Consider the following 18,045-nt stretch of genomic DNA (forward strand, 5'->3'; position numbering starts at 1 on the left):
TATTGGGAACTATTGATTTTAATATTGATTTAGGGTGGTTTGATTGATTGTGGACATATAGAAGTGATTGGTTAGGTTTATGGTATGGTTCAAAGGTAGAATTTTCAAGATTTAAGGTTATGTCTAAGAAATTAACAATTTTTTTATTATTTTATTTTTGCATTTATATATATATATATATATATATATATATATATATATATATATATATATAAATGCAAATATATATATATACACATACACACATACCTATCTGTAAACATATACACATATATACATACACAATGCATAATACTCATACATACATATACATACACACACATATACAAATACATACACACATATACACACATGTACACTTATGCACATATATATAAATATACACTTACCTAAATATACATACACATACATGCATACATATACACATACACACATCATGCATATATGTAGATACACACACATGCATATATACACATACATACACACACATAATATATACATACATATACATACACCTGTACATGAACATACATACACCTATACATACATATATATATATAATGATGGCAGCTCAATTACTACATGTTTCCAGCATTTCAGGCTTACACACGTCACAACTTTTCCATGGCTGAGGGAGTATCTATACACAGATGATGTTACAGAGTTTTAGCTTTGTACGACAACTAAATCTCTCTCTCGGTTCAAAATGTTGACATCTAGCAACAAGCAAGAGCAAGATAGCCTGCAACAAGTCAAACTGCAGACCAGCTTAATGTGGGTACTAGTCTCCTGCTCTGTTTTTTTTTTTTTTTTAAATCTAAGATTTGCTTCTCCTAGAGGGGTTGCCTTCACCGCGGCTTATGGGAGCCCTCTCCACCCCACATGCACATGACAATAAACATGTGCGTACATACAGATGTACACCAACATATGTATGCATGTGCACACACATACATATGCCTATACATACATACACACACAAACATGTGTAAAATACACATGAAGGAACATTCCAAAAGTCATACATAGTAAGTGATCAGCGGCTGAACCGTTTTTGTCAGCTTTCCTTCCTGAACTTTTTCCTCCTTCCTTTTTTATTTATTTATTTTTTTGTAAATAAGTTTGTTTTAGACTCACACATATGCAGTACATGTTGATGATGATGATGTTGACAAATTCACACATAATTTTCCAAATAACTGAACGTACAAATCGACAATAAAACAATATATATACATATATACATATACATATACACATATATATATATATATATATATATATATATATATATATATATATATATATATATATATATCTATAATATAAAGCTGAACGTCTGTGTGTGTGTCTGGTCACAAATAGGCTCCTATATGGTTGACTATTATAGAAAACTGATCGCATATAAGGATAGAAGATGTATTGAAACACAGGAATGGATATGTTTGATCTGGCATAATGGGTATATATATATATATAATGGGTACATATCAGGCAAGAAGTCATCACCAGACTAGAACGGTACAAACAGCTTAACGACCACAGGCACTCACTCTTTGGCCACCAATCAGTGAGACAAAGACTAAAATCTTGCAGTAGCTTCATCAATATAGAGGAAATCGATCCCAGGCAAGCTGCCTCCTATAGGATGGAACGATGGCGAGACTATAACAGCAGGAATAAAAATGAAGCCTTACCAGACCCAAAAGGAACACTCCCCCAAGGTTCAAACCTTCGTAGAAAAAACTGGGTGACTCTAAATAGAGCCAGAGGCAAAGTAGGCAAAACAAAAGACAATCTCTATAAGTGGGGCCTAGACACCTCACCTATGTCCATGTGCAGAAGTACAAACGATGCACCACCATAGGGAAAACTGTCGATTGGGTCCTCATTGCTCAAACCAAGACCTTAAGGAGGCAAACAGCACCTCCATGCGATGGGTTAATTTCTATTGCGATAAGATATGATGATGATCTGGCATAATGATGATTCATTAAAATTATGGGGTCTGCGTATGCGCCTGGTCCACAAAGTATGGAAATAAAAAATTAAAAAAAAACGTTTACAAGTATTTTTGATATAGATGTACATAATAATACTTTGATAAGTATGTTTTAACTTAAATAGGGATGGTATAATAAAATTGTGGGGTCTGCATTCGCGCCTGGCCTCCATAGAATGGAAATAGGCACAAACTTTAATAAAAACTTTTAATATCTATCTGCGTAAGTATACTTTGATAATTATGTTTCAGTTTGAAGAAATATGGTATAATAAAATTATGGGTCGTTCGTTCGCTCCTGACTTCCATAATATTGAAATATGTCACAAAGTTTAACAAGGTTTTTTAATATAGATCCACAGAATATTGTGATAAGTGTTTCAGTGTGAACAGGTATGGTATAATAAATTATGGGATTTATCTATTTTATTTTTACTTTCATCATCTTTTGATTTGGTTTTGAAACCCCTAAATTCGAAGCTATCTGTTTACAACCCTTCCTTTTCATAACCTATCATACTTTTTATAAATCAGAGTCCATTTTCTGTAGGCTGTTTTTGAACCCAGTCAACGACGGGTACTTTTGCTAGTATATATATATATATATATATATATATATATATATATATATATATATATATTTATATATTTGTATACAGGGTGACCCCCCCCCCAAAAAAAAAACGGGCCCCAACTCTAATTAGATTCCGTTACTTAGTGTTTTGTTCCGTTCTACAGCATATGTTTTAGATGGCCTCCAATTAGCTTTTGTTTTTTTCCGGGTCACCCTGTATATATATATATATATATATATATATATATATAGCCACGTTCAGCTTCAATCGCCACCTTGATACGAGTCCGGAACTAAGAGCATACCCTTTCCATAAGTGCTGATGGAAGCTCGGTAAATATTCAGCCGATGGCTGCGATCAGGCTAGTTTTAGTGTTGTGGGAGGTCATGTTGGTGATGTTCTCGGCATATGATCAAACTAAGTAGTCCAGCAGGTTCAGGTCAAGGGAGGAGGGGGGCAGTGAGAAAAAGGTACAAAGTTGTAGCACTCCTTCTGAAGCCAAACCTAGATCTCTTTGGACTTGTGGGCCGGTGCCGAGTCCTGCTGCCACACCCATAGTTTGCTAGCGACCACCTGATTGTACCAGAGAATCACCACACTCTTCAGAGACATCCAGGTACACGTTGGTGTTGACTTTCAAACCAACTTTGAAGATATTAGGTGGCATGATGTCGACCTCACTTGAAACCACACCAAATACTATAACCGTTGATCATCCGATGCCTTGAATTGTGCCCTTAAGCATTGAACCATCCGGATTTGCATTTTGAGGGTGCTGGCAATGGTTCTGTTGACATAACTTGAATCGGTGGAGAGCATGATTTGTACATCTCCCATCTTGCTCGTTGAACATTGTGTCACTTTTAGACATGATAGAGGGCTCCTATCGCTCTTAGGGATTTGTATGCAACTGGCCATCTAGTAGATGGTCTGCAACAAAAAAAAAAGAAAGAAAGCCTGTTTTCATCAAACAGAAATGGAATCATGTCGTCTTTTGTAGGGTAACAATTTTATCATTCCATGCTGTATATAAAACTCATTATGTTCAAGTTCTTTTATTTCTCATTGAAATAAACAATTGTTTCAGCTTGTACTAATTATATATATATATATATATATATATATATATATATATAAATATATATATATAAAACGCATATATAGTGAACTAGTTCACTATATATGTGTTTTAACCTTCTTTTTAGTAATGGGTCTGATCAGTGCTCAGATATCCACAAAAGACAGAAATATAAACAAAAGGCCACCTCCACTAGGAGTACTTTATAGCTTATAGCTCTACATTATTGAGCTATTTAACGGCACTTTATTAAAAATTTATATTTTGAATAGAAAATTTTATTTGAGGCTTGTGTTTCGAATATGTCTAACTGATGAGCCCAAATGAGGACGAAACTCGAGTCTTGGACTTCTAGTTTGTTGACTGTCATGGCTCTTGTGAGCTGCAGCGTTGTTTGGCTGTGGAAATAAATATATATATGTGTGTGTGTGTATGTTTTGGTAAAAAGTAATAACTTTTTGTTCATAATTTTTCCTTGATGTTTTTCTTGCTTTTGTGCAAGGCATGTTATTTCTGTATATTAATGTTGCTTTTCTTTATAAATTAAAAACGAAATTTATTTTCTTGGAAATTTTCTTCAGATACTGTGAGAAAGAAACCGAGCGAAGTTGTTGCTTGCACAACTGAGAGTAAACCATGTGATACGCGTGTCTATAGTGTTTGGTCGGAAAAAAAGGTGAGCCCATTTGGTGATGACCATTTGGTGAACCCTCACATAAATTTCAACACATCTCCTCCTTCGACAACAGGACCTTCATATGCAAACCCTCCGTTCACCAACTCAACGACTTCAAGTAGTGACATCTCCACTCTTATACAGGTGGGTGGGCCTTATTCAGTCTAGATCATTCCATTTTTACTCCAAATAAAAAGAAAATGCCTTCTCTCTCTTAAATGTATATTTATATATATGTCAGCTGGCTTTGCCAGCTTGTTATCATTTTGCAAAGTTTGCTGCTTAAAATACTTGAAACCAAAATTTAAAATAAATATTTAATTTGTAAGTTTCTTGTAAACATGACTAAAATTTTTGCATTTATTCATATGAATAAACATTGACAGTGTGGTAATTTTTATACAAATTTATTTATCTTTTAAATAAAATGATAATGAAATCAAAAGAAAGAAAGAATCAATTTATCTGTGTGATGATGTGTGTATGTTGGAGCCCTTTTTTTAAACTTACAATTTAAAAACTGATGACAATTTATTGAAAATTTAGTCAGACCCTTAAAATGTGGCAAAAAAATATTCAAACGTTTTCCCCGTGATATTAAAACAATTATTAAAAAAAAAAAAAACAACATAAAATATGCATCACTAATGGGAGAGGGTGACAGAGAGAAAAGGTGGTTGACTCACTAGCTCACTTTTTATCTTAGTCTCTCTCTCTTTCTCACTCTGAAATCTTTTGAAACGTTTTGCCTATGGGATCAAAACAATCATGGAATTTAAAAACCATAAAACAGAAAATGTGTATCCCTAATAGGATAGGGTGAGGGTAAAAGAGCAAGCAAGCCACCTTCTCCTTCCCTTTTTATGCATTGTAGCAATTGCTTTTACTTTAAGAAAGTTTTTTTTAACAACTTATCCAGTTTTGTTTTTTATAAAATCATTTTAATCACTGTTAATATCAGTAAAACTATTGCACTTATATAGTAAAATAGGATAAATTTATAATAGCAAACGTTAATTTATCATGAACTGTTTAAAAATAGTTATACAAATTAGTCATTTAAAGAACGGTCTTTGAATTATTCATCTGCACTATATATAGAGTATTTCAAAATATATGTTAGAGCTTCAACCTCTGTCTCATTGATGAAATGTTGCATCCGTCTGCCTGTTTTACAAGTATTTTAAGGTAGATGACGAACTACAAGCCCTTGTATCCCCTCAACGTAAATACCTCCAACAACCCGATAAGCAGCAAAGTTCTACCCCTACACAGTAGAGATCCCCAGATGTCAGAAAACTTTCTACTGTAATAGTTTCTTCCCCAGAACTGCTAGACTTCGGAATTCTCTTCTGGCTTCCTGCTTCCCCAACTGTACTGACATGCAGGAGTTCAAGTATAATGTAAACAAACATCTTGCCACTCAACTCCCTACATAATATACCTGCAACATATCCTAGATAGTAACCCCCTACATCAAAGTGACTCTGTACCTTGTTTGGGGTGAAAATGTACTAAAAAAATATATATTTTGTTGTTATATTTAACAAGCACAGAGCTTCTAAACAAAAAAGGATTGGTATACGCAAAGAGTGAAATATAATCACAAAAGTGATATGTTTTGGGAAAATTCACTTTTGCAATTATATTTCACTCTTTGTGTATGCCAATCCATTTTTGTTTAGAATTCTCTGCTTGCTAAATATAACAGAGCATATATATTAGTGGCCTGGCAAGGCCACAGGGAGACAATTGAAACAACAAAACTGAAGCTGGCCTGCAGGATACTATATATACAAATGGAGGCAAATTTGGGCATATTCTTTGGTTTGAAAATATAGTGTCTTTTTTACTAATTGTCATAAAATTTTAACCATAGAATAGTATTATAATTTTCAAAAAGCCTGCAAATTTTCATGTAGTTTCGTCCCATAGAACTAAATATACAAGCATTTCAGTATTCAATTTGGCTACCAGTAAAGATATATCCATAGGTGTACAACCTATTTTGGCAATTTTATAACTTCCAAATCTCAGTGACTATTGATCAGGATTTAACAAATGAAGACTCATTGGAAAAGTAATGACTAGGGCTAGGACAACAGCATATTCTTTTCATTGTTTTGACTCTCAAGTCTGTATCCATTGATATCTTATATGCTTTTGTATTGAGTGATGTGATTCTCAGTTGATTAACTGTGCCTAACTGTATCGGATATATACTCGAGAGTCATAACAATGAAAAAATATGCTGTTGTCATAGCCCTAATGATGACCTAAATTGTGTAGTGGGATATGTGACATTTGCCATTAAGATCGCACATTAAGGGGATCATCCGTCATCCGGGCCTATTTTTGGCACATTTTACAGGCATAAAATGGTTTGCTTTCCTAGTTTTGCATATAAATTACAAAATATCTGATATTTCTCCAAAACCTCTAGCCTTGATGGTGGAGAGACTAAAACTTGCTGCTATAGTTTCAAACGATCTGAAATAACAGCAAAGCTAGAAGTTTTGAGGATTGGCTGAAGTCTTGAATGATCTTGGAATAATAATTATTATATTACATAATGAGCTTTAATCATAATGTACACTAGTAAGCTACTACAAGTTCATCAGCTTTTATGTAAATGTAAAGAAATTCATTCATATATATATATATATATATATATTGTGTCACTATAGTTTCCTAGATGTAAATCCACAGAAACTTTGGTGTTTATAAAAAAGTGCTCAATGACTATTATTATAGTATGCTTATTTATTTGTGCAAATACTATTGGGTACATGTGTGCATACATGTTTTTGCTATGAATTCTTTAGAAATGCAACATCAAGTTTGGAACCTTGCAATGAAACCAGATTTTAAATAATAATTCTTTTATACAAAATCCTTCTCTTACATATATATATATGGCAATAAACTTTCAATAATAAAAAATATGTTTTCTTGTAATTGTGTATTTTCATTATCTAATTGCAGGTGTCAGCTAACACAAAGTCTGTGAAGTATAAGATCAAAGAACGACAAGAAAAGTCAAGGTTGAAATATCCTGTGAAAAAAATGGCATCTACTGAAATAACAGCTGCTCCTGCTCAGGAGCGAACGCCTGTGGACACTTTGAACCCTGATGTTTCAAATGCGTTTGAGACTGTCGCTGAAGCTCTTCATCTCCAATGGTCTGTGATAGGTAAGATCAATAAATTGTCTTTTGCTTCAAATATTAAATTTGCATCATATTAGAGATGTCATTTTATAGAAATTTAGATCCGTCTAATCATCTCTATGAAGATAAATAACCCAAATCAAAATGTTATTTTCAGTATATCTTAACGCTTTTAATGTTGGCACAAAACAAACAATGGTACTAAATTTATTTTGGTAGCACAATTAGTCATTGAATTATGAACGTTCAAAGTTTGTTGGAAATTAGAAAATTTGTTGTCTTGTATGCTAGTGATCTAGAAACCAATTTTCACATTGTTTAACTAAAAATGAAAGTTTCAAACAAGTGAAAAATCTTTACTAATGTAATATAATATTGTGGTAAATGAAAACTTAACATATTAGAAACAATCATTATTACATAAAACTAGTGTTGGGACAGTTTGTTGAAATCAGGAATCAGATTAATCTAACTTAAATATCACCTGTTACCCTTTAAAAAAATATGCAAAAATGAAACCAAGCACAACTTTAATTGTTCATTTAAGATTAATTTCAACAGCTAACACATTGAAATTTCCTAATATTATTCATAGCACATAAGAGATCAAGCTAGAATTTTATGAGATGAGAACAGTAGTCAGAATAATCCAAATAATACATTATCCCTTCATTTGAATGACCCATTTTATTCCAACTGGTTAGATGAGTTATTATCCGATTTCACATTGGAAATAAGAAAACTATTGATTCTAAACTGGAAACATACAACAAAGGCAATCACGAATCTCTTAATCATGTGTAGTGGTAATGACTTATCAACATACATGACTACTTAATATTAATTCGATATTCTTTTTTGCAGGTAATAAAAATTTGACCCCTGCCCCTCCTGAAGTTGTGGCTCAAATTGTAGCTGAGGCAGAGAAGCGATTAAAAAGTGGAAATCTGAATCTGTCTAATAATGAAACAGACTTGTCTTCGATTGGTTCTTTCAATTTACCTGACATCTCTCAGGTAAGAAAAACTATAATAACCTCAACTTCTGCGTGGTGGTGAATGATTGGTTTATTGAATACTGTCATGGATGATGAATGATTATATTTATTCATGGATAATTCTACGAAAGATATGGAAAAATTATACAACCAATGTGACACAAGTCCAAATTGTGTGGGGTGGAATGGGAGGGAGGAGTCATGCATCATTCTTTTAGTTTATTCTCTTAAACTAGTTCCAGTCACCACAATACCACATTTGCACTATGAGCAATCCTACTTAACATTATGTCCAGGTTTTAATGTTTTTTATTTACAAACTATATATATAATTTTAATTTGATCATTTGAGGATGGAGGTTTCTACTAAAAAACAGCCAGTATTTACAGAAAGACAAAATATAATGCTAGGCAGTTAGTAAAACCCTTCAAAATCAATCAAGATGGAAATGATCTGCTCACTATTTTCCAAGGTCTTTCCACCGTCGAAAACAAGCAAATTGGTTCCTAGGTGGGGGGGGGGGGATTATCAAGGGGAAGGGGTGTAAAAAGAAAATGAGGGTTCATATGCAAGGAAAGGTATCTTCCAAGATAGTTGCCAGGTCAGGGTGGGAACAAAACAAATATGGAGAGTGGGAATTTTGCAGGATCTCTAATAAAACAGAAACAGAGCTCATTTATACCAGTAACTAAGAGATTTTGCTAACTGAGATAAGGTTTGATAAGACCGTAGGTTGCCATGCACCCTGCCTAGGCAGGGAACACATACTCAAACTTGATTCATCCAAACACACAAGCTAACAGTGTGTATCCACCTTCTTTTGAAGTGAGCAGAGTGCAACCTCTTCATATCACATCTAATTTTGACTTTAAGCTGATTGTTAGGAAATGTATGAATTGGTATTGAACATAAACCAATTGATATAAAATTAATAGAAATTGTTAAAGTCTAAAACTTTTTTTCATCCCAAACAAGGCATAATGCCACTTGGACATAAGGCACTACTATTAGGATTATGTCTAATAGGGGACTGTGGGGAGTTAAGCAGTGAGATGTCTGTTCACATTACATTTAAAATTCTGCAGTCTAGTACACTCAAGGAAGTAAGAAACAGGAAGGAAATTCTAAAGTCCAGCAGTCAGAAGCAAGAAACTATTAAAGAAGAAGATTTCTGACATCTAGGGACAGCAACAGTTAAAATGGGATTTTGCTGCTTGTTGAGTTAGTATGTATGTCAAGGGGGCACAAAGGCTATGAGTTCATCACAGCGCAATCCATTAAAGCACTTGTAAAACAAGCACATGGATGCAACATTGCGGTGATGGGACAGAGGTTGGAACTTTGTTGATAGTGTGTGACCTATTAGATTTGAGACTTTTTCTGAACCCTAAGATATGAGACTAGTGGTAAATGTACCAGCTAGATGTGGCAATAATACTCCATGCATAGGCATATTATGGCTTTGTAAAACAACTGACACCAAGTTAATACTGAATGGAAAGATAAGGGTTAAAGAATGTACAATAGTCAAAAGGACAATATCATAGTAATTCTTAGAAGTGTAAATTTGGTAAATTGGATTACTTAAGGGGAACGGCTCATCAAGAACTTGTTTACATTGGACTTGAAGACCACCATATTGTAGTCAGCTGGAAAGCAGATAAATGGAAGAGAGTTCCACAGGTGTGCAGTTCTAAAAAAGAAGCTTTGTTCATGGAATCTATGTTTAGGTTTAGGTACAGATAAAGAGTGTTTAAATAAATAATGTTTTCAGCTAGACGGGTGTTTCTTGTGAATGTTTGGCGAGGGGGGACCATAAATTTGAACTCAGACGAGCATTTGCCATGAAAATAACAATAAAGCAGAAATAGGCTAGCAACATCTCTTCTGTGAGAAAGAGGTTGCAGAGAAGAAAAAAGGGCACTCTGTCAAGGCATGATAAGGTCTTTCTAGCAGGTCCTGCCCAGATGTGGCAACAATATTCCATCCTTAGACATACTTGGCTTTTATATAGGTAGAGAATTGCATCAGCAGATAGATATCTACTGGATTGATAGAAGGATCCCACCATTTTTCCAGCGACTTTGGCAATGGATTTGATGTATGTGTTCCATTTTAGATCAGGAGTAAAGGTCAATCCCAGAAGTTTGTCAAAACATGGAGCCTCCCCAAGACAAGAGCCATTCATTTCAATTGATGCTAGATGGGATCAGAGTGTTGATGATGTAAAGATAGAAGCTTGGTTTTAGATACATAAAAAGTAATCAGACACTTTTTTTCCCTATTGTACCACATGCTCAAGATCAGAGGAGAGAGAATCTGAGAGGACTTAGTTGTTTACGGCCTTTGATGTGCTGCCATAGATGGTAGTGTCATCAGCTAAATGTCTACAAATGATCTAAGGATGGTATTTGGAAAATCATTTGTATAGATCAGGAAGAGAGTTGGACCCAGGATGAACCCCTGAGGGACTCCAGCATTAATACTATGAGCTTCTGATTTCTGCCTATCAACCATTACTCTTCTGAACCTATCAGAGAGAAATGTCTTAATAATTGAGAAGACATTTCCGGCTATACCATAGCTGGAGATCTTCTGAAGTAGACCTTTATGCCATACCCTATCAAAGGCCTTTGATATGTCAAGAGCAATTGCCCTAAAAAGGAAGCCTTCGTCAAGAGATTTGCTAATCTTATTAGATATAACCATAAGCACGTCTGCTGTAGATGTAAATGGAAAAGTTTTTTTTAATTTAATGTTAGCTCTCTGTACCAGCTGTTGTGGCATCGCCATGTCATGTAAGTATGAAAAACTTGAGAGGAAAGTGATTTTCAACTGTATGTGTTAAAAGGTTTTTAGCATCAGAGCCGGAAAGAATTAAGGATGACAGAATTTTAGAACAATAAGGGCAAGAAAAAGTGGAAAAGCAAATGAGTTTTGGCTGGGCCTCCAGATTGAGAAGGCAGAGTTGACTAAGGGTCTTTCTAAGACAGCAAAGGTGGGGTACTTGAAAAGTCAGTCGAACAGAATAGAATAGTTCTAAGGTTTATTTAAAATAAATTTAATTAATTTATTTTTTACTATTTGTTAATTTTAGTTTCTAAAAGTTTCAAAAATCCAAAACAATAAAAAATGGTTTAAATATTAGTTTTTAAAATTTTCATATTCAAACTTAAAAAAAAAAGTTTTGCTTTTTTTTCAAATTAGATTCTTTGGAAAAGAAAATTAACAAAAAGTATCTGAAAAATAAAGTGTTTTATTTTTTGTTTTGTTTTACTTTTTGTTCTGGAGATTTAAAGATTTTAAGGAAGAATAATTTAAAAAAAGTTAAATGATTAAAATTTGAAATTTTCTGAAATAGGACCCCCATGAGGCTGCCACTTGTTGACCCCCCCCCTCTCCTGACTTGATTTTAATCTTTTTCTTTTTTCTTCTAATTTTTACAGGAATCTGCTACATATAAAACTGACACCACTCTATCAACGCAAAAGCATGAGTCACCCACCAAGTTCACTTGCCTTGATGCCGAAGTACTTCACCGAACCCCCAGTCCTGTAGACAATCTCCCTACTCTTCATGCAAAAAATAGCCAAGAAAAAGTCAACACTTTATTGGGCATCAATGATGATGAGGGCTCTGTAAATAAAATATCTGTTCCAACCGAAACCATCACAACAGAGTTTTCTGACAAACCTCCCTGGTCAGACTCTCACCCAAGACGACCTAAAAAAACTGCTGATTTTAATGAATGTTTTGATCGAAAGTCTTCTGCAAAGAATAATTGTGTGAATGAACTTGAACAAACTGCAACGGATGCAGTAGCAGCAGCAACTATTACAACACATGTTACTCCTCTTGATTCTATGTCTTCCTCTATCTCCTACTCTTCCCCATCTCTGAAACCCGACAACCCTCATACTACTCTCCCCACTCAGTCCGAACAAGTGCCAAAAGATATGGCCAGTGATCGGAAAACGAGTGAAAACTGTCGGTCTGAGGAAACGGATTCTACCAAAAGTGCTTCCTTCCAACTCTCCGACTGTGATGCTGAAGATGACTATAACTATGCAGATGACTCTAACGCCGAGGCCTTCCTCAGGTCCCTGCCACCAGTGAAGGCGGTAGAGCTTGAGGCTTTCTTGAAACGGCTCCGTAATGGACGCCATTCACCCCCTGTGCGGGAACGATCATTTAACCCTGTGGAACTCAGCCTTGAATCTGAGAATTTTGCCATGCGGCAACAACAAAAACAACCACCATCTCATCCTCCACTGGTCAGTGGTAAATATTCACCACCAACCAAGGACGTTCCAGACAATGTGAGTGTTGGCAGCAGTGTAGAGCTGCCTGAGAAAGACTCTAGCATGCCATCTTCAAACTTTGCTCCACATATCCAAAGTGTTTCCAGATCTAAGATAACCCTGCCAGATCCAGGACCATTGTTTAAGAATGTGATGAAACCACTCATGGAAAAGAGATCACAGGTAACATTTCATTTAAAAAAAAAAATTTATTATATAATTTCTGACATGTACTTTCTAAAATGGTTTTCTTCCCAGGCAATACCTCCAAAATGTATATTACTTGTCATGTAAGACACTTTTAACGTTACCACTCCCTACACACACACACACATTAAAAAAATCGTTTTTATTTCATACCTTTTCCTGGTTAGAGGGGCATGTAAATATATACTACCCCCTTCTTCCCCACACCCTACTTTTTTGGCAAAATTTTATGAATGACTCCTTAACTCATGGCTTAAAATAAGATCATAAACGAATGATCGAATGAATGAATGACTATTTGATTCATGACTTAAAATAAGATCATAAAACTGACAAACCTATATAAAAAACAACTTTTTATACAAAATTTACTGTAAGTCTATTCAATAGTTTTTAACCATAAGTGTCTACTACTGTTTGATCAGAATTATTTCTTTTGATGAGGTGGTTGTGTTAAAGTGTATAATGACCTGGGTCTGCTAAGTTTTAATCCACTCGATTCAATAGAACCATTTCACTTATGGATGTTGGCAACCTTCACAACCTTCATATGGTTTCTCCTGTAACTATGTAAGTACTGTATCGGACAAAACCAATCAAGCTAGGCACAAAAGTTGAGCCATGCTGATTCATGCAAATTTACTTTTTATCTTCCTTGAATGTATATTCTCGGTACCAACACAAGAAGGCACTTCTGGTGCAACAGTTTGTAATCTTGTTTTATTCACACTAGGGAATTCAAATGAGGATACTTATTTAAGCTTACCTACAAGCTAGTTGGTTGTCATCCAACCCAGTTTGAATTATTAAACAGGTCTTTCAAACTCTAATAAGTTATTTTTATGATTAAATCACTCAACTCTAAGACTATGGTCAATGAACTAGGTAACATGTTTGTAAATTATTCTTTGAGTGGTGTGTGTCACTACCATTGAAATTCTATGTAAGTAAACCTTACATATTACATACATTTGCATGCTGCTTTAATTTTCTTGCTTTGTGAACACATATCTTATTGTTATGGGGAAGAATGATATTTTTTGTTTAGAAGATTTTTTTCTTGGTTATTTCCTTGTGAATGTTTTATGTATTACATGTCTTTCTAACCTCCTTTTACCTTCATCCACAACAAACTGTGAAGAAATATTATTGTTTCTTCATTATTTTTTATTTCTTTCTGTCATGAACAAAAATTGCCATGTATTAAAAGAATGATATATTCCAATCATGTCATAACTAAAATGATAAAGTTAGAATATCAAACCTTCCTTTTTGTATTACTACAACCTGTACCTACCTGGTGTTGCACTATTGCATTTTTTTAATTAAATAAAAAAGTTTTCTTTTAGAGTATACCCCACAAAAAATATTAAATATGCAAGAATAAAATACCAAACAAAAGTAAAAAAAAAAAAAAAAGCAACAATTTTAAATATAACAGATTCAGCCATGAAAAGAATATTCATAATCCTCATCATTGGTTTAACATCCATTGTCAGACAGTTTTTAAAAATTTACTTCCAAAGTAACCTATCTCTGGCCAGGGCATTATTTAAATTACATAGCCTGAAATATGATGGGTTTTCTTTGGAAGTCATTTCATAAGTTGAGTTAAAATTTTTATAGGCCAGATGCTCTTCTGGCCACAAAGCCAGTGGGGTGATGAGGACCAGGGCTTTTATTGAGACATCATATCTGAGTAATTTTCTACCAAAGCTAAAGAGTGCTTCACCTGCCTTTAATACAGCCTTATAAATCCATGTGTCGATGCATAATAAATCAAGTATTATTGTTTGATTGTTTGTTTATTGTTTAACACTGAGTCCCATCACATTACTGGGTAGGTATCAGGAAGGACATCTGGCATATAAAAATCTTGCCTCAATTAAGGAAATAACTTCCAAAGAAAATCTATTAAATTTCAACCTTTGTTATTTAAGTGTTAGAAACTTGCGTAGAAGGTTTGGCAAGATTGTTGAGTTTCTTGAAAGAAGGTGTATTGAGCTGTGTTGTGTCTAAGAAACTTGTTGCTCATGGAAATTTCGTTTAGTTTTAGGCAGAGAGGGAAGAAAGAAAACTATTGACAGAGATATGCAAAAATAATCTTTAAATCATGTAAAGGTAGGAAATGCATGTACACAAACACAAGAAGTGATAACATAATTTCATTTATGTACAGACTAGTGCTTGTAATTTATAAATAAAAAGTATAGATAGTAAAAATAAAAATATTTCTTTCAAAGACAATACAGGAAGGTTGAGAGAAGATAATCAGTTTGTGTGCAAGAAATGCTAGGTAAAAATTAAAATGTGAATATTTGGATGATGAAGCTTTTGAGGTTATCTAGAAATTTTGTTATTATGGTGATATTATTCGAGCAGAGGATGAAGCAGTTGCTAATGTGATTGAAGAGTTAAGAGAGGATGAGGTAAGTTCACGGAACTCTAGTCATTATTAACCAGCAGAGTGCTACCAATGTTGACCAAGAGAAGAGTGTATCCAGCATGTTTATGTAATGCAATATGTATGAAAGTGAAGCTTGGCCAGTGAGGATTGAGGATATGTATTGCATGGAGAGAAATGGTTTGAAAATGAAGTTAAGTCCGAAAATTCAGTGCACAAAGTTAAGACATCAGAAGTGGACACAATTTAACTAAATATCGAACGGAACAGAAGCCAGTAAACATGAAACAAAATATGAAACCTTATGGAAATATTTTATTTCCAAAAATTATTTTAGTTTTAACACTTTTTGTGTTACCATGAAACAATAAAAAAAAATAATAAACTTCGATTTTGGTTTTGTAATTCAATTGAAGGAAGTTATCTTGTTTTATGATACATTATTTATGACAAAATTATGTGATAAAATTTGTGAAAGACATTCTATCTAATAATTAAAAAATATATATTGAAGAAAACTTTATTCATAGAAATGTAAAAAAAATATTTTAAAAAATTATTTCTGTATGAATATATTTTAAATATTTAAAAAATATTTATAGAAATGTACACTATAAAAGTTTAAATTACTTTTTGGAATTAAAATATTTCCCTATGAATATAATTTAAATATTAAAAAATATATTTAAAGAAATGTAAAAAAAAAATAAAAATTTTAGTTTTTTTTCTTGTTTCATGATAAAACAAGAAATATTTCTATATGGGATTGTATTTCGTTTCATGCTTAGTAACTCTATTCCATATTTAGCTAAACCGAGTCTACTTCCAACGTCTAAACTTTGTGTACTGAAGTTTTGGATTTATTCGAGAGTGATATGATGGATGAGTAATGTGAGTCTTGAAGATGGGCTTAGGTATCTGGACAGGTATAGGGAGATGTGTGCAGAACAAGAGACTTCAGTGTTATGGCAATATTGAAAGAATATATGCAAGTTTTTGTGTTAGTAGATGTAGAACAATTTAGGTAGAAGGTACAGTTCACGGAGGAAGGTCAAGAAAAACATAGGAAGTGATAAGAATGGAGTTGAGAGAAATAGGGATAAATAAAAACCTGGCCTGAGATAAACTAGTTTGGAATTTAATTTCTTAAAGCTGTCTAAATGGATATTAAACTGAATTTGATGATTATAGATTTTAGAATTAAATAATGACTCAACAGAAATTTTTTAACTTTAAATTATCTTTAAAAAAAGATTTTAAGTTGTTAAAAAATTATTTTCATATTTTTTTTATTTCCCAGCTTGCAACAAACAACCAATCGTCCGGAGTTGGAAAAGTTGATGATATCAATGTTAATGAAATTCTTCGAGAAAAAGCTCAGCTTGAAGGTCAACTCGAGATACTGACCTCCGAAGCGCAGACTGCTCTTCAAGAACGAGCCGAGTTGCAGGCCCAATTAGCATCTCTCCAGCTCAAGTTCATGTCAGCCCAGAAGTCTGACACAGATGTGAAACAAAACGCGTTGAAGGCAGACATCGAGAGCTTGAAAGACAGTCGTGTGTATCTGGAGCATTGTCTGGCAGACACACAGAAGCTGCTCGAGGAAAAGATAGACGATGTGAAACGTCTGGACGAAGAACTAAAGGCTACCATGGAGACGACAGATAAACAGCATATCCGGATCCGCGAACTTAAAGATGACCTTCGTTCCAGGGACGTCACAATACAGGCTCTGAAGAACAAAGTTGCTGAACTGTACGTTGAAGTACAAGTCACACTACAGAATAAGATGCTGTCAGACACAGAATCTCGGGCAGCTAAAAGTGATCTTGCATCCATCGTCAGCACAAAGCAATGGTACCACGAACAGTTACAAAATGCCAATAAGGTTCGAGTGGAACTTCAGAAGGAAATGACGACACTCCAAGCACAGGTATCCTCTCAGGGGATGATTGTGGAACGCCTGAAAGCAGACAACAATCGTCTTCACCAGCAATTGTCAGAGACAAGGCAAAAGGCGGTGAGCGAAAAGGAGATGCTTGCTCGGCAGCTGGAGAATATCCAGGTTGATATGTTGGAGCGGGAAACAGCTTTTCAGGAAATCCAACGAGAAAGACGCATAATCGAAGAGACATTTGACTCAAAGATTCAAACCGTTGAGGAAGAAAAGATGCGACTGTCACTTCTAATGCAGACGACAACAGAATTGGAATCTCAGTTGGAAAAGACGCAGAGTGACGTGAAGAAGAAACAGGTTCAGATCTTCAGCTTGGAGTCGGAACAGACGACAATGATGAAAAATTTAACCCTCGCTGAAGGAAAACTCACAGAAAAGGTAAATCTGACCAAATATTTTTTTAACAATATTAATTATTTTGATTTGTCTACTGGGCAATTTTTTTTTTTTTTCAAAATATGCAAACAGTTAACAGATTCCTGAAATTCTTTCTCTATCATAGTTTTATTCCTAAACAAATAAACAGAGATAAAAGTGAGGATTAATTTCAACATACATACATATATGTATATGGAAATATGTTTCTTCAATCATATTTCACCTTTTATTTATACCAATCATTCAATTTATGAAGATCTATATAATTACAGAGCATATAACAAATAAATGACAAAAGTC

The 18,045-nt window shown here is 34.1% G+C and overlaps 1 protein-coding gene across 2 annotated transcripts in view; it reads left to right on the forward strand.

The window, feature by feature from the left end:
* LOC145261018 (uncharacterized) overlaps positions 1–18,045 on the forward strand; it is a 174,720-nt gene that overhangs the window by 126,679 nt on the left and 29,996 nt on the right. For both annotated transcript variants that reach the window (XM_080119144.1, XM_080119145.1), the window contains 5 exons: positions 4,237–4,475; positions 7,317–7,524; positions 8,365–8,516; positions 11,945–12,982; positions 16,711–17,745. In XM_080119144.1, coding sequence (XP_079975270.1) covers positions 4,237–4,475; positions 7,317–7,524; positions 8,365–8,516; positions 11,945–12,982; positions 16,711–17,745 — 2,672 coding nt within the window. The remainder of the gene's footprint in view (positions 1–4,236; positions 4,476–7,316; positions 7,525–8,364; positions 8,517–11,944; positions 12,983–16,710; positions 17,746–18,045) is intronic.

This window comes from Euprymna scolopes, chromosome 37 (genome assembly GCF_053919585.1).
Source record: "Euprymna scolopes isolate OS-2025 chromosome 37, ASM5391958v1, whole genome shotgun sequence".
In the NCBI taxonomy this organism is placed as follows: domain Eukaryota; kingdom Metazoa; phylum Mollusca; class Cephalopoda; order Sepiida; family Sepiolidae; genus Euprymna; species Euprymna scolopes.